This window comes from Cavia porcellus, unplaced genomic scaffold (genome assembly GCF_034190915.1).
Source record: "Cavia porcellus strain 051 isolate PalLab524CR breed Dunkin Hartley unplaced genomic scaffold, mCavPor4.1 scaffold_31, whole genome shotgun sequence".
Taxonomy (NCBI): domain Eukaryota; kingdom Metazoa; phylum Chordata; class Mammalia; order Rodentia; family Caviidae; genus Cavia; species Cavia porcellus.
In genome coordinates, this window is record NW_026947514.1 from 9,403,877 (window position 1) to 9,428,205 (window position 24,329).

General features: G+C 52.7%; 1 protein-coding gene and 1 long non-coding RNA gene across 3 annotated transcripts; one reads left to right on the forward strand and one right to left on the reverse strand.

Moving 5' to 3' along the window:
• Nucleotides 1–540: 540 nt before the first annotated feature.
• Bdkrb2 (bradykinin receptor B2) lies at nucleotides 541–23,658 on the forward strand. 2 transcript variants are annotated; one of them, XM_013144371.3, is made up of 3 exons: nucleotides 541–700; nucleotides 18,564–18,673; nucleotides 21,687–23,658. In XM_013144371.3, exons 2-3 carry the CDS (start codon nucleotides 18,600–18,602, stop codon nucleotides 22,810–22,812), a joined length of 1,200 nt encoding a protein of 399 aa, XP_012999825.1. In that variant the 5' UTR covers nucleotides 541–700; nucleotides 18,564–18,599; the 3' UTR covers nucleotides 22,813–23,658.
• LOC134474238 (uncharacterized) lies at nucleotides 1,915–4,778 on the reverse strand. The gene is made up of 3 exons (XR_010044960.1): nucleotides 4,681–4,778; nucleotides 2,915–3,008; nucleotides 1,915–2,154 (listed from the first exon to the last, which is right to left on the reverse strand). It is a non-coding gene; the product is annotated as an uncharacterized LOC134474238 (long non-coding RNA).
• Nucleotides 23,659–24,329: the final 671 nt, after the last annotated feature.

Consider the following 24,329-nt stretch of genomic DNA (forward strand, 5'->3'; position numbering starts at 1 on the left):
AACTCCCATGTCTCAGAGGAGCGCAGAGACAGGACTCACTGGAGAGCAGGACGGAGAGATGCTTCCAAGTTTGCCATTGTGACCCTTGGGAGATGTGTGCGGTATTTCAAAAACTTCTAAAATCTTCAGAACTTCCCCTGCCCACCTGGACACACTGTTTACACTGTCTATGTAAACACCCACTTTTTTCACTGGAAACCCAGACCAATAAATAACAATAAGCAATACCTGTTACATTACACATGTGTATTTATGTGGCCCTTCACACGCTGCTTTGCAGCCTGCTGGGACACTTTTGTCACTTGGAGTTTGTACCTGGCAAGCAGTTTACAAGGTAGAGCATTTCTCTGACAAACAGAAAAGGTCTCCATGCTGCTCTCAGAGCCCCCAGGGCTTGGAGGGGGCTGCACCTATCTGGCCAGGCCCCTGCCAGCTGGGACTCCCAACTCCTGCGGCTGCCGGCCTGGCTGCAGCACCAGGCAGGGGCTTGGAGCCAGGCTGGAGGTGGAGGGAGGAAGTGCCTAGGAGGGCGATGACATCAGCGTCCCAGCCCTTGAAAGATGAGCTGTTCCCGACACTCAGCTCCCTCAGCTCCAGCTCCTGGGGCTCCTCTGAGAGGTGGAGACTGTGGGGAGGACAGGCAGCCTGCTGGGTGAGGAGGCTCAGAACTGACCGCACAACTGGCTCCAGACCAGACACAGTGAGTGCCAGGCAGGGGTGCCCAGCAGCCTTGCCTTTGGAAAGGGCGGGATGTCTTCCCAGGGAGGGCAGGCAGTGGGAGAGGAGCATTTGGAGTGTTCTCTCTGGTTCTGGGGAGTCTGGGGAAAGTTCCCTTCCTTTGCTAGTTCTGACATGTGGCCTGGGAGAAGCGCTCTGGCAGGAGGAAGTACCTTGCATGTTTTCTGCTTGGAGTTTGGCAAGAGTAATTCAGTGATTGATTTTTATGGACGCTGGATGGATGTCTCCAGCTAGAGAAAGGGAGCAGTGGGGGCAGCAGGGAACTGGGCTTTCCACTCACAGCTGTGTCACCCTGTGTTATCCTGAATAGCTCTGTAATCTCCGAGCCTCGGTTTCTCTGTCTGCAAAGTGGTCTGCTTGCCTGCTCCGTGGGGACAGCAGGGACTCATTGGCACAGCAGAGAGGGTTTGCCCATGTTGGCTGATAAGCACTGGGGTGACCAGAGATGACGGCTTTATTTCAGACAGCTTTTATGTCCCTCTGGTCATGTTCCTGGCCTCGATGCAGAGGAGATGGTGCAATCCTGCCCTGCATTTTAGTTCTAACCCTGCTTTCTTCCCCATGGATGACTTTGTTGGATAAGTTATTTTGTCTCCGGTCCTGAGCCACTGGGACGACTCTGCTGCTCCCAGTTACAGCAGCGGCCCCTGCCTGTGTCTCGCCGCTGCACACACTGAGCCTGATTGGAGTCGCCACTGAGGGGGCAGTACCGTCTGCTGGGAGGGGTGGGCAGTGGGCCACGCTTTCCAGCAGGTTGGGATATGCCTCCTGAGTCACGGGCTGCGATAGGAAGTGGGTGCCCTGGCCAGGAGTGGCGTCGTGGGGGCTCCTGGGCCAACCCCACCTCTGTTCCTTCTCTGTGGGGAAGGAAAGTCTTGCATAGCTGCATGAGCTACTCCTGATGACAGCATCCCCACTCCTGCTTCTCTGGAGAAAAACACACTCTGCCTTTCTATGCTCTGGCAGCAGCGCCATGACGGGGACACTGCCCCCAGTCGTGAGCCCTAGGAGCACGGAGGGGAGTTTGCTGTTTCCCTCTACTTGGCAGGAGCAAGGAACATTGAAAGTCAGAGTCATGTGTGCCACCTGCCACCAGCTGTACCCCAAACCAGGTGCTCGTCCTACACAGATGTGATGCAAAGCATTATGGGGTGCAGGGGTGTCTCAGGCCCTTGGTGCTCAGCTCTCTTACCTGTAAGCTCGGGGAGGTTTGATGTTCAGTGGTGTCTGCTAGATGAGTCTGAGGACTTTGGGTCGCGCTGAACCTGGCCAATGTGGGGCACAGAGCTCCAACAGGGGACAGCAGGAGGCAATCAAAGAACCAGGAGCCAGGTAGAAGGTCAGCAAGGGATAGGAGAGGAGGAGTCGCTTCTGGTTCTTCTTTAGCAAGGCAAGGTGACCAGCAGCTAAAACAACCTATGACACATTTCACAGTGACCAGGAGAGAAGGGCACGAATTCTCCAGCACCTAAAAGTGACCAGTGTTCAAAGATAGGAAAACTCTTGTTGCCGTGATTTGATTACTGTGCATGGTGTGCATGCGTGGAACCTATAAAGATGGGCAAATATGTCCAAAAACATATGCAAGAATATGTACAGAGTAAGGTGTTTTTAAATAATATATAAATAATAATAAACAGCTTGAGGTGACAGCTTGCTTCATGCAGAGGAGAAGATCATGAACTTAGGGGCTTTCAGAGACATCCTGACAAGTGGACACAGGGACATATGCCTGCAAAAGGACATCTGGAAAGAGAGGGACACCAGGGGACAGCAGGCTGCATCTGGGGGTAAGAGTGACAGGCTAGACAGGCCAGGAGGGATGCTTACTGGTCAGTGTTTCCTCCTTTTGATTCTTTGAGCTTTGATTGTGAACACATACATCTCTTGGCAAACAAATAAATATAAAAAGCAAAATAAAGCGGTATGGAAATAGAAAGAAGACCAAGTCCTCTGAGAGCCCCATCATCTGTCACCTGTGCTAACTTTCCCTCGTGTGAGAAGTGGCCTGAGAACAAAATGCAGGCAGTAATTCATGCATTTGTGCCCACACGTGGGAACCAGCTCTGCAAAGAAGCTGTCAGGGAAAGGGCAGGACCCAGGGCATAGGACAGCTGGCCCTGGGTCACTCATGCTTTAGTGGTGACATGAGAAAGGACATTCACAGGGCATTTACCATGCCTGGTTCTGTGCTGGGCTCCATAGCTGCAGGGCACCCCAAAACGGGATCCATACCCTCAGGCTTAGGTCCTGGGGCAGAATTATTTTTTCTGAAAAAAAAAAAAAAGCACTTGATTAAACAGTCTAGTCAAATGGTAAATTAATCACACTAGATAATTCAAAATGGAGAATCCTACAGTCACACTACCCTGAATGTGCCCCAGTCTCATCTGATCTTAGAAGAAAGAGGAAGATATGTTTTAGTCTGAGGTCACGGCAGCAAGTTGCGTACAGTATGCCTATAAAACTTCATGACTGTTTATAAGGGCTGATCAGAAGAGAAAAGATAAGGAATTTAGAAAAATTCTGAAAGGGACTTTTTTGAGGTAGTGGGGGATTGAGCACAGGTCCTTTGCACTGAACGATGCCTCCAGGTTTTCTGTTTTATTTCTCGATTGCTTGCTTGCTAGCTAGATAAGGTCATTCTAGGTCGTTCTAGCCTTAGTTTGAAACTAATTCCTTCTGCCTTAGCCTTAGAACCAAACTTTTCCTGTAATTTCAAGCTGAGATTAGGAGGGGAGGAGATGGGAAGAATGAGACAGTACTGAAGGTTTTACTTATCATGAAGAAGAAATTTTTCTACTCTTAATGCTAATAAATGGCTGCAGTTCTGATGTCTGTCACAGATGTAGAAGCGTAAAAAGGGGATTCCCGGAGGGAGCTCATTGACAGGAATTGACTAATTTATAAAATTAAGCCCTGAAGAAAGCCTCAGGGCACAGAGATTAACAGCAGTAAAAAGCTACAGACTCAGAGCTCTACCTGGTGGCCTAACTTGACTATCCAGCAGAAACTAACAGCAAGTGTAAAAACTGGACATCATAAAGGTCTCAAATTTTTAGAAAATACACTCCTCGAAACTCTGCCATCAAAAGTGCAATTAGAGCTGTTTGGGGGATGCTTGATCAGAACCCTGTTAGGGAAACTGAGGCACAACTGAGATCACTGAGGCAGGCGAGGATTTTATTGCTGACGGGGTACGATCAGGCCAAGGGTGAAAAGACCATTGGCCCGGAGCAAGGGGTGAGGGCATTTTTATAGGGGAGTTTAGGTCAAGGAGGGGGCATTGCTGGGTGGGGGGTACAGAGTTTTGGGTCTCTGAGTAGGGGGTCTAAGGCTGGGTGATGGCAGGGTTGGGTACGGGGTGCTGGCAGGCACAGCGTGTCTCCTGTGATTTTTGGTGGAATCGGCCCTCTGCAGGTTGAGCTGTACAGGCTTCCTGTTGAACGCCATGGCCCCCCAGGTGTGAATAACAGGTCTGCCTGGGGAGCTTTCTCTCTCCTAGTCGGGTGCTGGTCTGGCTCAGAGACCTGACAGACACTACCTGCCTAACTAGGAGGCTGCTTCCAGAGCTGGATTGAGAGTTAGGAATTAAACTGCAAGGATTATGTGGATTAGGTGCCTAATTCAGAGAAGCTGGGTGCTGAATAGTGACCTCCTCTCCAAAATAGAAAAAAGGAAATAATAAGACACAAGCAAAATGATGCATTAGGAGGAAGGAAAACATTACTACCAGGAAGCCACTTTAGGAGACCCCTGCCGGCTGCTTTGAGAGCAGACAGCAGGAGAGGAAGTAACATGAGACACGCTGTGTGGTGAGGCAGAGAATTCAAGCAGGCAAGTACGGCTGGGCAGGGGATGAGTGTGAAGAGCACACCCCACCCCGTCCACCAGTGGATGGCACGGGGAGGTCAGATCTGCCTCCCAGGGGTCCGCACGCACCTGCCCTCCAGAAGCTGTCCTTTCTCTGGTCCCCAGGGTTCGCCAAAGCTCCTGGATCTCAGACAGAAGGCGCCTCACCTCTAAGAGGCTGCAGCCGCAACCCCTCTGTGCCCAGCCCTGTTATCACTATCTGGGCTCCAACTCTGAATAGCTAGGCATCCAGCCAAGGTCACAACCCAGGCTCATGCATGGGCTGGTCACCCAGCCATGCAGTATTCTTTTAAATTTTTAAACTTTTTTTTCCTTTTCGCTGTTGCCCAGTAGTGTTGTTGAACAGTCCAGAGGTAGACTAGGCCATCCTTGCCGAGTAACCCAGGGCAGGCTCCTGACCTCTCCACACCTCTCCTTCCTCACCTGGGATGGGAGATAGGTGGCACCATGTGGGGTGGTGCCTGTACCGCACCCCAGCTACAAGAAGACGGCTTATGCCTTCCTCGTTTAACCACTTCCTAAGAGCCTGCTCCAGGCTCCCCAGCTTGGGAACTGACTCCCACATGAGAGCCAGGTGGGGTCCAAGGGGCTTTAATACAGTGCAATGCATCTGTAACTCCAGGTCCCATTCCCAGAGGATGCTGAGGCTGTCACATCAGTGTTTTGTTCCAGTCTCGAGAATCAGGAACCAAATGGCAGGATTTCTACTCTTTCCTTTTCTGAACCTCTGTCTGCTGTCACCCCTCACACACACACACACACACACACACACACACACACACACACACCCCTTGCTCTTCTGCTGTCTGTTATCCCCACAACCAGCTTGTAATACCTCTGTGATGTCTGATTTGTCACTGTGGATAAGTCCTAAGCTCGTGTTTCTTTCTCTCTCTCTCTCTCTCTCTCTCTCTCTCTCTCTCTCTCTCTCTCTCTCCCTTTGTCTCTCTCCCTCCCTCCCCCTCTCTCTCTTTCTCCCTGTCTCTCATAGGTTTCAGATTCAAGGTCCACACCCAGGTAGAGCAACTTATACCTACATGGGGCAAGGCAAATACTGTGGCCAGGGAGGCTTGTAGAACTGGCAGAAGCATATATAAGCCCCATTCCGGCTCCCAGGACACCATTGCCACCCCACAGTGATCAGATCACAAGTGCTCCTCCATGGTGTCCCTGCTTGGCTGCTGAAACAGTCCTTTGAGATGAAGCAGAGGCTGAGAGGCCATGGGAGCCTGGCTGGCTCTGCCCACTTTTTCTTTTTTCCACAGACAGGCAGAGTGTAGAGGTGAGAACTCCAGAGGTTGCCCAGGGCAGGCAGGAAACTAGCCTGCTGCTGGGGAGAGAGAAGGAGGGAGGGAGGGAGAGAGCAAGGGAGGGAAGGAGAAAAGGAACAGAGGGGAGAAGACGGCAGAACAAAGAGGAAGCTGGTGGAGCCTGAGCCCCAGCCTGGTCTCTTCTTTCCAGAAGCCTCAGCAGGTCCTACCCATCCTATGATTGGGACACTTTCCTGTCCCCTCCTTTCCTACCCCCATCTTCCCAGCAGGGGACATGTGCACCAGTGGGAGGATAAATACCAGCCTGGGGACGTTTTTGCAACTGGCCTTGGGAATTTCTTCCAAGAGTCCCTGTGGCTGAGGGGAGGGGGGCAGAGGAAAAACAGAGGATACACCATGCCTGAGCATTAAAGGAGGCTGGTGCTGAGTGTCAGGGGTCCTTCAGGGTCCTGGCGATAGCTCTCGCTGAGATAGTGCCCCTGTTGATGCTACAAGAAGAGGACCCAGGCTCAGGCAGGGCTACTCACATAAAGTCACGCCCTAAGTCAGTGCCACGGTTGAGATTTACCCAAATGCCAGCCAGTGTGACTCCACCATCCAGTTTTTGTTGTTGTTTTTTTTTGTTTGTTTGTTTTGGTTTGTTTTTTGTTAGCCAGAAGATTTGCCTGACAGGGCAGATTGGGGTGACCTTAGAGGAGTGCATGTGGGAGTCCCAGACACCCAAGATCTAGTTTGGGTTCCAGCTTCTGAGTCCTCATCCATGAAATGGAGCCCCCCATCCCACACAAAGCACAAGAAAGGGTGAGATGACACAGTGTCCCTTAGATACATTTTGACAGCATTTTTGAATTACAAAGAGAAAAGGAAATACTATAAACATCAGATTGACCAGAACTTGGAGATGGCTTATAGGGACAGGTAACAAGCAGGAAAAGTCAAGCTTTTCTGCAGCAGCAAATATAGGAGACCCCAGTAGAAGAACATCTATGGACTAGAGGTAAACAGGTTGTAATGCTGTGTTAGTCCATCTTTCTTTCCTATAACAAGGTGCCTGAGGCAGGCCAACGTTATGAAGGAAAGAGGTTTATTTAGCTTATGATTCTGGGAGCTGACAGTTCAAACAGCATGGCACAGGCTCTTACAGGCCCTTTCCCTTGTCTCTGTCACCACGTAGTAGATGACAGTGTGCCAGTGCATGTGGAAGGGAGAGATCACATCACTAAACAGGAAGAGGCTGTTTAGCAGCTGGGGTCTCCCAATGTCTTCTGAGAGAGTTGCCAATGACCTAAAGACCTCCCGCTAGGCCCCGCCCCCTAAGTGTTTCACAGCGCCTGTCAGTAATGTCACCCTGGGGGCCAAGGCTGCAACACAGGAGCCTTTGGAGGACACACTGCAAACCACACCTGATACTGCACAGAATGCTGTAGCATGAAAGGGCTCAGGAAAATACCATTCTTGCCACCATCACAGAAAAATTACTCAGAGATTTACTGAACTGAAAGAGACGTGAATCCGAACAGAGAACAGGCTGTGGAAGGATTCGCTCCTTTTCCCTCTGTCTCACTGGGGTACAAAATCATGGAATCGGGTGGAATGATAGGACCACCAGTGGACTTTCCAGCCAGTGGGTGACCGAATCTTCACACTCCTTGCTGCAGACGCCACGCCTGCTTGACTTCCCTGGGGACCAGAAGCCCATCTGCTTAGGACTGGTGGCTAAGCACAAAAAGAACCATTCAAGACAGTTTGCAAAAACATAAACATTTTCTTTTAACCGAAAACATGGGGACGCTTTTGTTTACCAGTTTTTATGTAAGCAAGGGCTTTCTCTAAGCATGACTTGGCCATTCAGCTTTCTTACATAAACACACCGTGGTTCATTTTGTTTTTTTGTAAAAGAAGAAAACACGTAGGCTCATTTAAATATTTTCATTACAAAAGTAACAGATGTTCTCCAGGGGAAACATGGAAACCACTACAAAGACTACAGAAAACCAGGAAACAACCCATGATCCCCTGCCTCAAAACAACCACAACCAGTAATGATTTCGTGTTGTGCCCTCTAGATTTTGGGCCATGTTGTGTATATAATTTAATGCTCGGGTTTGACAGGACACTGGCAGTCTGTCACTGGGTGAACTCTTAGGAACATCATTCTCCTCCTGCTCAGCAGGCAGTGCACGGAGAGAGTACAGAGTGCTTCGCAGTCCCCAGTCCTCAGCATTTAGGTTGCTCCTGCTCCTCTTTTCATGATGATGAACTTTTCCGGCAACGAAGCATTTGCTGTCCTTTTGTATTTTCCAAATAGTGTGCAAGAAGGAAAAGGCATTGTTTTTGGATTCTTGATTTGCCCTAAGTGTCCTCACTTTGAACTTTCCAGAGGCAGGACTGGCGGTCAGTCCTTTCCCTGTTCAGAGAGGCCCAACCGCCTGCCTGCCCCAGTCTGTGACCGGACATTCAGTGCTCACTGACCACGTGGTTTTCACACTTCCTGGGCTCTCGAGCTTGCCACAGGAGGGGAGACAAGTGATCAAAGCTGAGTGCACGGAGACAAGGACTCTGGCATCTCATGGGACACAGACTCCTATAATACAACCCCTAACATCGATGCGCAACTCCCAGTATTCAACCCCACTTACTGATAAGGAACCTGGGGCCCAGATTGCTCAGTCACCTGCCAGGAAGCAGAAACAGATTTTCATTCCTTCTTCCCCTGCGTTGTTTTGGAGCAGGGTGGGAGAGACAGCTGCCTCAGCCTGGGTGTGCCCTTGCCTGGCACCGGTTGGCCCTGGTGGCCTTGGAGGATTTTGTTTCTGGCTGCAAAAATTTCAAGCACAAAGAAATTATGCAAGCTCATGCATGTCAGAAAGCAGGAATTTTCCACTTGGGCCATACAACAGCGGACTAACCTCATGGCCTGAGTGTGGCCTGCACCTCACATAGGCTCTGCAACAGCGGATGAACCTCATGGCCTGAGTGTGGCCTGCACCTCACGTAGGCTCTGCAGAGGCCCCACAGGGGCCCGGGGGGAGGTTTCCAGTCCCCTCCCACCAACGCAGTGACAAACTACAGCCCCTTGGCTCTGAAGGGTGGAGGATACTTGTATAATTGAGACAGAGGTGACACACACTCTGTCTCCCCACCTCCTGCAGGAACGCAGTCATGGGCGGCAGAATAGGCACAGACTTCATGTGGTCCCAGGCCAGACTCAAACCCCACGCTGGGCATCCTTCTGGAAACCAGCACCCTCTCTGCTCCTCATTTGCACCCTGGAAATTGGCTGGTGCCACACCCTGTTAACGCCTGCTAAGGAAAACTCCAGCCCACGCATCTCCTGATTTACAGTCAGTCAGCACCTCCAGTACCTCCATCCCACAAAAGAAATGCCCTTAGTCAGCAAAATTGGAATAAAGAAGCTCAGCGTCGGACTGGGGAGCCATAAACAGTATTATAATTTAAGGAATCGACCCAAGTACACTAGAAATGTTGCCTAGACTACTTGAATATCTTTAGTAGCAGGGAATTCACTACTGCAAGAGCCACTCGGTGTAGCAAACACTCAAAAAGCAGCCATGCTTTGCCCAGAATTCAGAGAGGCAAATGCTGTCCTGTGCTCCGGAGATGACCACGTAACAGTCAGAACCGGTGTGGAGAAAACGCAAAGCCACTTACAAAGCACTCTGCATGGGCACTGATGGGGAAACTGAGGCCCGAGAAGGAAAGCTGCCTGCTCAAAGTTAGGTGTGAAGCTCAGAGTTGGGGCCTGGAGGTGAAGTACAGGGCGTCAGCCTAGCGTGCTCAGGGCCCTGGTTTGATCCCTGGTTTCACACATATGAAAAGCCCAGAGTTGATTTAGAAATAGTAATACTGACTACAAGAGCCTCCCCGGGGGGCTGCTGGCTCCCTGCTGCCCTGGCTGGGCACGAGGCAGCACTAGCTGCCTCCAGACCTCAGGACATCGAGACACCAGGACATAGAGACATTGTACAGTGTGCAGCTCACAATCCCCGTCTCACAGCTGAAGAAGCGGGGATCAGGAAGAGGCGCCTGGGGTTGGGGTGCAGGGAGGCACCTCTGGATCTCCAGTCTCCATGCTCCAAGCTGGACCTGCTTCAGACACTTGACCCAAACCAGGTCGGGTCTTCTTTGGTTCTTTTTGTCTCTCGGGTGGTTTTGCGTGCGTGGCCACCTGGCTCCTACTTACGAGTCTGGAACCCGAGGCAAGCACCTACCCGGACTGAATGTCCATTCTGTTTTCTAAAATGGGCGTTAGGTGTCCCTGGCTGGGCAACAGCGCACTTGGGTCATAAACTATAAAATGCCGTACCCATCACAAGCTGCCGTGTTGGGAGTGGATGCTGGCTCGAAGTTTCAGACCAGGCCACAGCTATTTCCTCACCTGGCAGTGACAACTGGACTGTGGGTCTCTAAACTGAGATTCTTCCAAATCAGAAATTCCATAGCTTTAGCACGCATGGTGCACGCTGCTGTCTGCAAAGTGCTTTTGCTCTGATCTTACCTCGTCCTCATCCACTCAAGGCCTCAATGTGACAGGAGCCTATTTTACCGTCTGCTGAAAGAGGACGGTGCTCAGTCCCATGCCTCCTCCAGGATGCGGGCCTCTCCAGCAGGGCCCCAGCCAGCTCCGCAGAGGCCCCATTTCCTGCTTGTTAAGTGGGGACTTCAGTGCTGTCTCAGGCTGCTGTGAGGATTCATTCAGTGTGTAACATCTGTTATGTGCTTAGAACAGTGTGGGCGCGTGACAGACGACAGACACACTTGCTATCAATGTCATCATCATTACACAATGTCCTTTTGACAAATGTTGCCTGAGTCTGGGCCAGGCCAGTTCTAGGAGGTGGGGACAGAGTGGACAGAGGGGCCATCCCAGCACTACCAGGCTGGCTGGCCAGGAGAGAGACAGGGAAGTGAGCAGTTGAGGCAAGGTGTGCCAGGGCTGTAACAGGGGCTTTGGAGCAGGGACCTTGAAGAATCCAGGAGGGCCTCCCAGAAGAGCTGACAGTACACTGTTACACACCAGCGCTGATGATGAATAGGGGCTGCAAAGGCTGCTCCCCTGCATAGACAGCTAGGAAGGAACGGGGCGGGGAGTGTGCTAGGCCTGATGAGTCTAGAGCCATTTGTTACCTTAGACTGGCTGTCAGCCATGGCAAGATATTCCATTCACAGGATATGGAAATCAGCAAATGGCACAGACCCTGGCTTTTCTCCAGGGAGTTGGGGGCACCAGCTCACCATGCCTCTGATTCCTCTCTCCAAAGAGGCCAGTCTCCCCCCAGAAGCCCTGGGGACTGGGGCATCTCTGGCAGGTTCCCATCCCACACAGCAGGCGAAGTCTTTGCATTCCAGGGCCTGACCATTGACCTCTGGGGAGCAGGAGGTGACATCTGCCCCTTGGGCAGCCCTGGCCCAGTGGGGGGTAAGGGTCATGTACCCCCCCCCCAGCAGTAGGGTGCCCTGGCCACTTCTGTATATCCTGGCAGAGCAGCCAGTGTGGTTCCTAGATGGCAGTGGCACAGGGATCCTTGGTGCATGCCATCGTGCCCAGGGAAGCTTCTCACGTCCCGGAGTTGGAATGCCCAGTACTGGAGAGCCTTGAGGGCAGGTGTGGGCTCTACTGACCACTCTGTCACAGTAAACAGCAGCACAGTGATGCTGGGGTTAAGTGATGCTGGAAAGGTTAAGTCACCTGCCCAGGTTATCCACTGATAGAGGCAAGGCCAAGATCTGCCCCCCACATCGGTCTGCTCCTGAGGTCAATGCCCTGCTCAGGGCTCAGGTTTTCCTAGCTTTCTCTGGGTGTCCAGTCAGGAGAGACGCTGGGCCTACCACTGCCCTGCAGACTGGCTTTCCAGAACATGCTTCCTCCGACTACTTCTGCAAAAAGCACTCATGCTGGCAGAACAGAATCTGGAACTCTGAAAAGTGACCCCTTCTATTCCAAGGGGCTCCACCTCCTGCAGCAGAACTGGGTGGAGAATGGAAGTCATGTGTCTTGGGGGGGGCCTTCAGCTCGGGCAGGGCTGTGGGGAGGCCTGACCGTGCAGAGTCAGAACCTGAGCCTCAGAGGCTGCAGGGAGCTGGGCAGGGATGCAGGGTATTGTCCCTCCCGTGCCATACCTGTGAAGAGGATCTGACTCAGACTGACCCTGCTGCCCCTCCCAGGAGAGCCTTGGGGAGCCAGTGGGTAGGAGATGAGTCTTTGAAAACCCAGTGGGCTGATCCACTCAGCTCTGTCTGCATGCTTCCAGGACCAGGAGCTATGGTTACCCCTCTCTAGGGTGGGATTGTACAAAGATCTCCAGAACCTTCTGTTTCACCCCACATCCTCCCAATGAAGAACCAAAAGCCTAGAGATGTCCACCATTTACTCAAGAGTGCTGGTCATCAGGGCTCTGCTCCTGCAATGCTCCTGCCACCTCTTTACTGTAGAGTTCCAGACCAGGAAGGACCTTTGCTGGTTGAGAGGCCAAGGAAGGTTTCTCAGAGGAGGCGCCATCTGAGAGGGTCCTTGAAGGATGGCGCTAAGAGGTTGTTTGATGTCCTGGTTCTTTTTGTCTTTCCCATGAAGTCATCTCTGCTGTACTTCACACTGGGCATAACAAGTTCCCCAGGAAAGGAAGTTTGTGTGAATGAATGAATGAATGAATGAATGAATGAATGAATGGATGAGGCAAGAAGATGACTTCCAGAAAGCGGAAAGGAGAAGGTCCCTTCAGAGCTGACTGAGAGCACATTGTGGGAGCCTTTAGATCCTGGATTCTACGGTGCGCAGGAAGGGACAAGACTCCACCTCCTCTGCCTGTGCCCAGCCAGCTGTGCTCTGTGGCTCCTCTTGCTCACCTGTTCAGCTGGGCCCAAACTCCTTCATGATTCTTGTTTTCCTGAGGCTGGCTGAGATTCTCTGCCTACCATCATCCTCTCTATTGCTTGTAAACTGGGCTGGGTGGGTGGGACACAGTAATGGTAGAGGCCCTTGGCCAGCAACCCCCTACCATTGCAATAGCAGCTCCAGGGCCACCTACTGGGTCAGCAGGGATCTTTGAGGGGCTGGAGAGGTGCAGAGAAACAACTTTCCTAGGCACACCCAACCCCGGTCCCTTCCCAACTGCACTGCCTCTGGGGCGTCACCTTGGTGGTGCACAGCCTTCCGCCCCCTCTCATGTGGCTCTAGGCTTTGCTCTCTGGCAGGCATTTCTATTTCTTCCTGTTACAAAGGACTTAACTGCTCACAACAGGAAGCTGAGATATTCAGAGGCATGGGAAGCATGGCTCTTTCTTCTCACACAAAGGCAGCTAATCTCAGCATCACCGGGGTGCCTTGAATCACCTCTGTGTTGAGCTGGGTTGTGGTTGACATCAGACAATACTGACCCTTGGCTCTGTCCCCCACCCTGGGGTTGGGGCAGATGTGCGGTAATAAAAAATATAAGGCATCTAGAAATCAAGGCTCCAGCACCTGGGTTCCAGGTGAAGCTCAACCACTAACCAAATATGTCCTGGAAGGATGTTTGCCAACTCTGAGCCCCCAAGACCACTTCTGTACCCCAAGGGTGTCTGATGAAACTCTGTCCATGAGGCCTCCCACTCTGACCTCCCAGGTTCTGGAGGGTTCACCTGGGGAGAATTTCCAGGAGTAGGAAAAAGGAGGAAGAGTGTGTTTGTGCTTTAAGTCTGATGGTCACTGAGGCAGTGTCCCCGTGGGTACAGCCCTGACCCTGGCCTCTGAGCCTCAGTGACCTGGATCAGGCTCCTGAAACAGCAGGAGGCAAGCCAAACACAAGCTCCCATTCCAGGGAAGATTCCTCGCCTCTCTGGACCTCAGTTTACCCCTCTGTGAAGGAAAAGGAAGGGGCAGGTTGGACACTTTCTTTGTCAGCTCCAGAGCACTTTCCTCCAATAAAACTGCAGAAAATGGTGCAGAGAGGAAGGACACTGACCACGGTGGAGCAGCTCAAAGCAAAGCTGTTCTCCGCACTTTGTAATCTTCAGCGTCACCTCACACAGTATATGCGACTGTTACCCCAGTCACAGCAGATAAGAAAACCTAAGGCCTCACAGAGGTAAGCTGCGTGTCCAAGGTGATCCACAGCTGGGAAGTGTTGGAGCTGGGATTCAAAGTGACTGCGGGTCTCAGTCAGGAAGCCACAGGGTCCTCAGGATATGTCTGGCACCTGTCTCAAGTGCTGGCACATCCATGTGTATGTGAAGGTGGACAGAGGCCCAGAACTAGTGGGCAGCACCCCCCCCCGCCGGACAAGCCCAGTTAGTGAACCCAGACCCAGGATATGTGTGCGCGCACGCGTGTGTGCATGCGCGCGCACACACACACACACACACACACACACACACACACACACACAGTGGCCACTCCTCTGCAACCCGTCTTCCAAACTCAACTCAAGACCCAAGCCAGAAGTGGCCAGCAAATTTGAGACTGAAAGGCGTCCTGCTTCCTGGGTGAGAAAGCCTCATTATTAGATCATCCTGGGCACCCGACACCCACCAGAGTCCAGAGGAGGGGAAGAGCCACACTGCCCCCTGGACAGATGCCCTGGGAATGCTGGCTTTGCTGCCTGGCTGCTGGTTCCCCAAAGTCCCCATGATCATGGCCAGTTGAGCCCCAATCCTAGCTTCTCAGACAGCCACATGCACAGAGCTTCTTTTCTGCGGGGAAATAAGCCAGCCTGCCCTCCAGGATAGCGGGTCCTTGAACCCCCTCTACCCTTCAGATGTGCCCTGGCCCAGGAGTCCCATTGGGCGGGAGTTTGTCTGGTGTTGAGGAAAGAACTTGACATTGGGTTCAAGGAAACCTAGGCTGAATCTCACCTCTCATTAGCTGTGTGCAGTGCAAGGGCCTAGGGTCCATCCCTGGCTCTGCATGTTTATCTGCAGCGTGTGAAAAAAGGTGAGTTCACTGCTCAGTGGTGCAGTGTTGGGGGGTGACAGGTGGGTGTTCCATAACTCCTGTTTCCCTTGCCTCCGTCCTGCAAAGATACCTGCTGGAAAGCAAAGGAGAAAGAAGCATGCCTGCCCTCTGCTGGTCAGCAGCCATCTATTGACCACTCACTGTGTGTGGGACACAGGACAGAGAGAGGAAGTGGCACCAACACCAGCAAGTGGCACCGATGTGCCCTGGGACAAATGCAGAGGACAGAAAGGGCAGGAGGAGGGAGGGGTGCCCATCTCAGTTGAGCAGAGAAACAGCCTGCAGGAGACGGGCTCTGAGCTGTATTTCAGGGAATGGGCGAGCATGCTGTGGGTGACAGTGAGGCCATCTGAGCTCTGCAGGAGCCTCCTGGAGGGGCAGGCAGAGGTCTTAGGCACAGCCTGAAGCTGATGTCCCCAGCAGAATTTCAGGCTGAAGTGTAGCTCAAGCAGTAGCCTTTGCCTAAGTGTGTTCAAGACCCTGCTCGCAACCCGCAGAGCTACAAACTGACCAGAACATAACTAAGTTTTCTTTTCTTCTTAGGAAATCTTGGGTCTGTTCTGAAATTCTCTCAGCTTTGTGGGTCACCCAAGTAACCAAGGGTTACCCCTGTTTTGCACGGCTGCCCACTGTGGTCTTCAGTCACATACGCAAAACACCTGCACAGAGACCGGGGTTAGCATTAGGTCTCACACCAGGAAAGGGCTGCCTGGCCAGGTGGATGCAAGGAACAAGAACCAGCCACGCTGGGTGCGGGCAGGCAGAGAGAAGGGCAGTGGGCAGGGGCAGCTGGAGCTCAAATGGGGGTAGGAAGCACCCCAGGGAGCACTGGGAAATGTGTTAAATGGAAAGGGACTGAAGGGGTGGCTTCATAAATGACACCAACAAACATAGTGCATGGTATTAAAGGTGTCATCATCACATCCATGGAGCAATGGAAAATTCCCACGATGTCATGTACCACGTAACTCCTGCCAAAAGATGGTGGCAAGTGAATCTGGGAAGAGCTGTGTGGAAGGCTCCAACTGTGGGGTTTTAATCATTATTTTTGAATGTTTCTGTGATTCTGGAAAGCGAGACTTTGTTTTGAGGAGCAGAAGTGGCAGGGTGTCAGATGAAACTGCTTTTTATTAAAGCTACAAAACTCAAGGTAAGGAAAAGAAGCAAAACCTGCTGAAACGAATAATCTAGCCACAGTGAACAAGGAATGATAAAAATTTTTTAAATTCCAGGTTAAAAAAATAAAAAGGTCCAGGTATCTGAGGGTAGACAGAGTCAGGACAGTGGCCTTCCTGTCCCCTACAGAAATCAAGATAGGAGGGGATACCTGTGCCCTCCTAGGTGGCTTCTAGAATGTTCCTTGTCAATAAGGTGCACAAATGCTGGAAAAGCCCCAGTGTGCATGTTGGGGATTAAACCTCATTTTTGGGTTCAGCTGACTTTGGGAGCTCAGCGGGTGGAGGCTGCCTTCCCCAGAGCCCCATCTTTTCCCCTTGGGCTGCTCTGGTCTTCTCTGTGGAGCAGTGGAGAAAGGGCTGCTGGGAAACCTGCCCGGCTCGCCTGTACTGCTGAGCTGGAAAAGGCTTAGGAGGCCTTGTTGTGGGTTCCCCTGTCACCCCTCCTCTGCCGTGTGCTGTGGCCTGAGGTCTGCCTGGGGACAGTTTCCACACAGCATCCTGACTCGGTATCTTGTAAATCAGGTGTTAGGGAAGGACATTAACCATCCAGGTGTTGGAGAAGGGGACTCAGGACCACAGTCGTTCGAGCTCTGGCTTTGACTGCAGCTTTCTGGGTGACCTGGGAGGCTTGACTGACTTACGGAGCTCATGTTCAAGAGCGTGGAATTGCAAAGCACAGGTAGACAGGTGGAGGACTGAGGTGAGAAGCTGCAGGAGGCAGGGTCCTCACTTGCAGACCAAATATAATTACAGAGAGTGAGAGCCAAAAAAGAGAGCCAAGAGCAGTGGAGAAAACCCAGGACCATTTGCCTCAACGGCCCCCTGGGTGGGCAGCAGGGGAGGAGGAGACGCCCCCTGAATAGCACCCTGTTCCAATGTAGCTCAGGCAGAGGCGCCTCTGGGGGCAGGCTGAGCAGCTTAGAGCTGGGACCCTGGGCCACAGGCTTCTGCGCTTGACCCACATTGAATTATCTGCTCCTTACAGCAGCTGGAGGACGTGGGGGCTCTTTTATTCTATACTGCTGTACCCATGTGATGGGAAACTACAGCAAAGGTTTGAATTTAAGACAAATGTATTGCCTTAAAAGACATATTTCCGTGAAACCTCTTCAAATCCCCCCCCCCACTTTAAATACACTGATCCCCTCATTCTGCCAATTTCTGAAGCAGGTCTGTCAGCCTTCTTTCCTGAGTGTCGTTAGCTTTGCTGCTGTCCCGTCCACCTAAATGTCCCAAAGCAACTCAAAACACTGAACTTTCATGGCTGCACTGACTGTGGAAAAGAGCCACACGTCACCCAGGCCAGCTCCCACGAACAGGGTGGAAGGGGACCGGTTCAGCTCATGTCTCAGAGTCCCCCAGAGCCTCATGCAGTCTTTGGTAGAGGTTTTCAGGGGTGAATCTAGAGTGTGTGGCTGACTCATGATATAATGCTGGGATTAAAGTTGCCAGAATTAAGGGTGTATGATTACTAAATCAGTCCAGTGCATGGTTTGGCACCACCCTAAAACACATAGATAGAGTATAAAAGGGGTGGAACGGAGTCGCTCAGGTCCCTGGCTTGCTTTTGCTCTCTTCTGCCTGTAATCAGTGGTTTCACCTCTGCCTGGTGCCACTCTGCCTTGGAGCCAGCCATCTGCAGACTGAAACCTCTACAAACTGAACCAAATAAACCTCTGCTCCTTTGGGTGTCAGGTATTTGGTTTCAGCACCTAGAAAAGGACACACTGTCATGTTTCCTGAGCCCATCTTTTCAGGGAAAGCAGTGGCAGTGTTCATTACAGTTTTGTTCGGGCTTTGTAAAGACACTCATGAAAGAGGACACCAGAACTGCTTCAGAAAGTGGCAAGGAAAATGGGCTAAGTGTGTTTGGAGGGAAGGGGAACTTTGAGGCAGTTTCTGGCAAGTTACCTTTAAGGCAATATTTTTAAAAAAAATTTAGTGATTTGTCATACATTTTGATCCTTCTATTAAGAAAAATGAGATTAAACGGTGAACTCCGCGGAGGAGGACTCAGTCCAAGGTCTGTTACGAGGTGTCAGTCGAGTCCCCAGCCCCAAGTGTGACCTTCACACTCTGTCTCTGCCCTAACTTCATCTCCTGTATAATTTTTAAATATCAATTTATTTTTGAATTATAACTTCATTTCAACAAACTTCAAAGGAAAAATGACTACCATGTCATTTAAAAAGAATGACCGGTTAAAATGTCAACCATCTATAAGAGTTTGGGGCATCAGCGATAGCGTCAAGGCTGCTGTGCTTGTCAGAAGGGACCATTTTGTGCATTTTTGTGGCTATAACGGGACACTGAGACTGAGAGAAACATGGGGAAAGAAATTTATTTGGGCTCACAGTTCTGGAGGCTGAAAATCCAAGCCTGCGGGGTCCTTCTGAGGGTGCCCTCCCACCCTGCCCCGTGACCTCGTTAATTTGCATCTGTGCCTGGCGCCTAGCACGTGGTGAGCAGACTCCATCTCCCTCCACAGCGGAGGATTGCTGTGTGTCACCGTCCTCACCTGCCCTCTAACCCTCTCTCCACCTTCTCCAGCAGGAGAAAAGCCTCAACCACACCCCACTCCAAGTCCAGATGCCTTCAAGCTGGAAGAAGCTAATGCTCCTGTCTCTGTATGAAGAACCTGCACCCACCGAAGCCTCCCTCAGGTGAGTCAAAGGTAGCCTTCGGGTGACTCATTAGATGGCCTAGAGAACACCCTGAATTGGTAGGTCATCAGACGCTAGGTGAGCCCTGAAGGAGCAGAGTATTGAGCCCAAAGATAAAAACTCTAAGATGTTCTGGCTCCTCTGAGGGTGTTGTCCTGTGGGACTGGGGAGGGACACTCCTGGTTGCCTTGGACCCACCAGCAGCAAGGGCTCAACCTTGAAGTCAGAGCCCCAAGGTCAGACACAGGTGCAAGTTACTGCAGAGATGGGGTGTCTCTCACATCAGGCTGACTGAGTGGGACCAGAGCCCGCTAAAGAGAGAATGCAGCAAGGGGCTATCCACTGGGAAGGGAGGCCAGGCCAGCAGGTGCAGAGTTGGCAGAACACGGGGAAGGACCCAGCATGGCCTCTCCAACCTGCAGCAGTACAGCCAGCCACACGGCCATCTCAGCCAGGGCTGTGGCACTGACCCCACAGCTCCTAACCCAGGACTTGCTAGGTAGCGTCTGGTCACTCTGTGGCTTCTCAGAGTCAGCACTGGGTCTGCTCTCAGCCCATTGGCTGAGAAACTACCAAGTAGCATCTCGAGCAGTACTGCTGTCCCTAGTAAACTGGCCCAAGAAAGACACAGACTCCACAGCCAAATGCTGAGGAAATGGGCTGTCTGTAGCTGCAGTCTAGGCCAAGAGTTGGACGAGGGGACTGTCTAGAGAGGTCCCCTGTAGAGGATGCTGGGGGTGGGGGGCATCAGCCTCAGGGGTCAGGAATGCAGGGCCAGTAGAGGCAGCTGGTGTCTGCATCTCTTGTCTGGGCCTCAGCTGGAATGGGCAAAGCTGGGGGCTAGCAGCAGCGGATGGCTTGTCTGGGGGCCACAGGCTCCACGTTCAAGGTCACAAGTTGCTTCCTATCCATGTGGCTGCTTTCAGATCCCCCCAACATGGTGGCTGATTTTCTCAGGGGGACCAATCCAAGAGGCCAAGGAGGAAGCTGCAGCCCTGAAGTCACACGCTGCCACTGCCACTATTGGTTAGAAGCAAGCCACCAAGGGCAACCCACACTCAGCAGAAGGGTTAGGCTCCTCCCATGGAAGGGAAGAGTGTCAGAGAACTGTAGGACATACTCAAAGCCATCACAAGGAGGTCTCTCTGACGCACACCTCCTGGGCCTTCAGGGGCACAACCTCACTTCCTAGGCTCCCCATGCAGACTGTGCTTGTGGCTTCCCCCAGCCTCACCATTTGCACCTCCCCCCTGCCCTCTCCAGGACCCACCAGCAGCAGCCTCCTACCTCTGAGACTGCTGACTCCCCTGCCTGTTCTGTCCTCTTCTTCCATCCCTTGTCCAAATGTTCTTTGTCCTTCAAGACCTACCTCCAAGGTCATCCCTGACCTCATCTGTCTGCCCTACCCGGTTCTGTAACTGTGTCCCTCCTGCCACGCCCTGGGCTCATCACACACCGGGCCGTGCTGTGGAGCAGGATGGGGACGTGGGATTCCTCTCCGTGTCCAGTCCCAGGCAGCGCTCCCAAAACCTCTCCAGACTTGGAGCAGTGACAGTGAATCACAGGCCCCAGCCTGGCTCAGGAGAGCCCAGCTGCCCTGATAAGTGGAGGGGCTTTTCCTGGGAAACCCCAGAGGCAATGAGCAGAACCACCCTGTCATGAGCTGCTCAGCTCCTGGGCCGGAGATCTTCCCAACCCTGAGCCTCCCAGAGGAGTCTCTTTCCCTCTGCCGCCCCTCACCCCAAGGGTACAGAGGACAGGCCAGGGGGTGTGTGCTTTGGGCTTTTCCTTGTATCTTCATAACCACTCTTTGATTTCAACCTCGCCACTGCCAGGTAAGGAGAGTGAGGAAGGGTAATACATACCGCAACAAAGCAAAATGCGGGCTCAGAGAGGTCAAGATGTCTGCTCAAGGCCACACAGCTGGGGTGGAAACCCACACCTGCTGAGTGCTGTGTCTCGTTGTGGCAGGCAGGGATCAGGTAGTGAAGACTTACAGAAAGCAGCCTAAGCCCCAGTTCTGAGTCTCGCCTGAGAGGAAAGGAGGAGCAGTAGGGAGTGATGAGGTCATGGACACAGAAGCCAAAGCCGCACGACTTTGGTGATACAGTCTGACGCTGGGTGTTTTAATATGCAACAAAAGAAAATGAATCCTTGTGTTTATTGAACCAAATGCAGAGCTTGGAGCTTCTGGTGCACTGCCTCTCCTCCTCCTTCTCCTCCTCTTACTCCTCTTTTTCTCCTCCTCCTTCTCTTCCGCTTTCTTCTTCTTCTTCTTTAATTTTAGATGCCAGAAATCAAACTCAAGACCTTGCATTTATTAGCCTGGCAGGCCCTGTGCCGCTGAGCTGTAATAGGGTCCACCATAATCTTAAGAAGTAGATTCTGTTATTCCCATTTTCTTGGTTAATGCAGTGAGGTTCAGAGACATTAACCCATCTAATAAGTAAGGGAGCCAGGACTTGAACCCAGGAAGGCTCTCTGGCTCCCAGGCCCTGCCTCCCTCTCCGTCAGGCACCCTCTCTGGCACAGGATGCCAAGTACACTGCTACCCTCAGCCAGCAGCAGCTGTTCAGTAGGCGGTTTGTGGGCAGCTGGGCCCTGTCTCCCCAGCCCAGGCTGGAATCTCCCCGTGCGGTGGCGTGACTGTGGTTTTTCTTCTCCCATTCCTTCCTCAGGGAGTGGCATTTGAATAAGGAAGGAATGTGTTGTGCAGTCTCCTGGAGGAAGCTTCCGGGGCCCCCAGTTGTTGATTGCCAGTGTTGCTGATGGATGCTGGCCCGGAACCCTCCTGGGGAGATTCAAGATGAAGCAATGAGGTCTCCACTCATTCGTGCAGTGGCGAGGGCTCCCTGAGACCCAGGAGGTCAAGAGTCCCCCAACCTTAAGTTACCCCGGGGAACCAACTGCTGAGTGACTGGGCTTCCCTGTGCCCCTGCAGCTTCTGCACCAGCTGCCTCTCCCTCAGCTTGTGACTTTGAGATGTAACAGCCTCTTTTCCACTTTCTTTCAGCTCTGCAATGTTCAACATCACCTCGCAAGTGTCAGCTCTGAACGCAACCCTTGCCCAGGGCAACAGCTGCCTTGACGCTGAGTGGTGGAGCTGGCTCAACACCATCCAGGCACCGTTCTTGTGGGTCCTGTTTGTGCTGGCAGTGCTGGAGAACATCTTCGTCCTCAGTGTCTTCTTCCTGCACAAGAGCAGCTGCACAGTGGCAGAGATCTACCTGGGGAACCTGGCGGTGGCCGACCTCATCTTGGCCTTCGGGCTGCCCTTCTGGGCCATCACCATCGCCAACAACTTTGACTGGCTCTTCGGGGAGGTCCTGTGCCGCATGGTGAACACCATGATCCAAATGAACATGTACAGCAGCATCTGCTTCCTGATGCTGGTGAGCATTGACCGCTACCTGGCCCTCGTGAAGACCATGTCCATGGGCCGGATGCGCGGGGTGCGCTGGGCCAAACTCTACAGCCTGGTGATCTGGGGCTGCGCACTGCTCCTGAGCTCACCCATGCTGGTGTTCCGGACCATGAAGGACTACAGAGATGAGGGCCACAATGTCACCGCGTGCCTCATCATCTACCCGTCGCTCACCTGGCAGGTGTTCACCAATGTCCTCCTGAACCTGGTGGGCTTCCTGCTCCCCCTCAGCATCATCACCTTTTGCACAGTGCAGATCATGCAGGTGCTTCGCAACAACGAGATGCAGAAGTTCAAGGAGATCCAGACGGAACGGAGGGCCACCGTGCTGGTTCTGGCTGTGCTGCTGCTGTTTGTTGTGTGCTGGCTGCCCTTCCAGATCGGCACCTTCCTGGACACACTGAGGCTCCTCGGCTTCCTCCCCGGCTGCTGGGAGCATGTCATCGACCTCATCACGCAGATCAGCTCCTACCTGGCCTACAGCAACAGCTGCCTCAACCCGCTGGTGTATGTGATCGTGGGCAAGCGCTTCCGGAAGAAGTCCCGCGAGGTGTACCACGGGCTGTGCAGGAGCGGGGGCTGTGTGTCCGAACCTGCCCAGTCAGAGAACTCCATGGGAACGCTGCGCACGTCCATCTCGGTGGACCGGCAGATCCACAAACTGCAGGACTGGGCGAGGAGTAGCAGCGAGGGGACGCCACCAGGGCTGCTGTGAATGTGTCCGAGGACAGGCACACACAGTTGCTCTTCAGCATGGGTCCAGCAGGGAGCAGAGGACATCTCACGTGACCGTGAGCAGTGAGTCAGCATCTTCAGGAAAAGCCAGGAGGGTGATTCCTGCCCTCCCCATTGCATGGGCAGATCTGTGACAACAGCAAGTGGAGCCCCGTGAGGGCTCCCCCGGGGACAACGGCGTTAGTCTTATTGCTGCCACACCTGTTCCTTCCTAAAAGTGGAGGGGCAGGGGCAGGAAAGACTGCAGGCCGTGCTGTCCTCCCTGCCCTGGTGTGACCGCTCAGATCTCAGACCCGCCACCCAACAGGACCTGGTAGAATCTTTGTCCTGGTGTTCATGAACCCATGCAGCTCAGAATTCAGAGGGTGATTTCTCAGTTCAACTCTGAGGGGTCCCTGATAGGAACCCAGAGACCAGGATTCCGCGGCTCCTCTTCTCCATGCAAAAAGAACCCCGCAGGCACTCTCTGGGCACTTCCTGTGTATGCAGCTGGGCACTGGGGGAGATAACGCAGTCTCGATCTCGAAGGAAGCCAGAAGCTCTGTGGGTAGGGGAGGCCTGTGGGCAGGCAGGCACCAGCAGGTTGTCTGTCCTTCTGTGCTCAAGCCACACTGTAGCGGGTACAGTAGCCCGGGTTCTTACTCAGCCAGAACTAGGTGCACAACACCCTTGCCTCTGCCTCAGTTTCCCCTGTGTAACATGAGGTTGCGGGACCGTTAAAGGTGGTAATGGGCACAAAAGGACTTTGAGAAGTGAAAGGTGTTATGCACGTGTGAGGCATCCTGATGCTCACGGAATGGGAATAAATAATTATAAGGAAAAGACACAGAGGTTCAGAAATGGCTCTGTGGACTCGATGGGATTTGGCATGGGAGCAGAAGGGGGAGATGATTCATTCTGCTCAGCCCTCGGCCTCTCATCCCACACATGTGTGAGCACACACGTATGCATACACATTGCACACGCACACCCACATGCTTGGGGGAGGCCCTCCTGTGTCAGGATTGTGGGGAAGCTGGGGGAGATTTCTGATGGGACCGCTGCACTTGGACCCTGCTGGAGAGCGCCCCAGGGCAGCAGCCCCTGGAGACCCCAAAGCGTGACTTCTGGGGTTCATTCCCTACACAGCGGGCTAAGGGTAAGGGTGTCCAGCTGGGCAGGCTGGGCATGTGTGACCCTGGCGAACTCTCGGGGATAGAGACGAGGTATCCACAGGATGAACAGCCGGCAGCTAAACAGAGATGGGGGAGCGGCCATCCCAGCGGCCTCCATCAGAGGCTGGGGAGAGTGGCGGGGCTGTGGGAGCAAGGCACAGCAGTGCTGGCCGGAGGCAGAGGGTGCCAGTCCGTTTTCTGTGGGGAATTCATTTAGCTATTTTTTTTAAGAGATTAAGACAAAAGAGGACTTAACAAAGCAGATCAGATCAAAACAATGCAAGCAACACAGTATTTTACTACTAGACAACCCATAATTAACAGTAACTACCATAATGTCTCT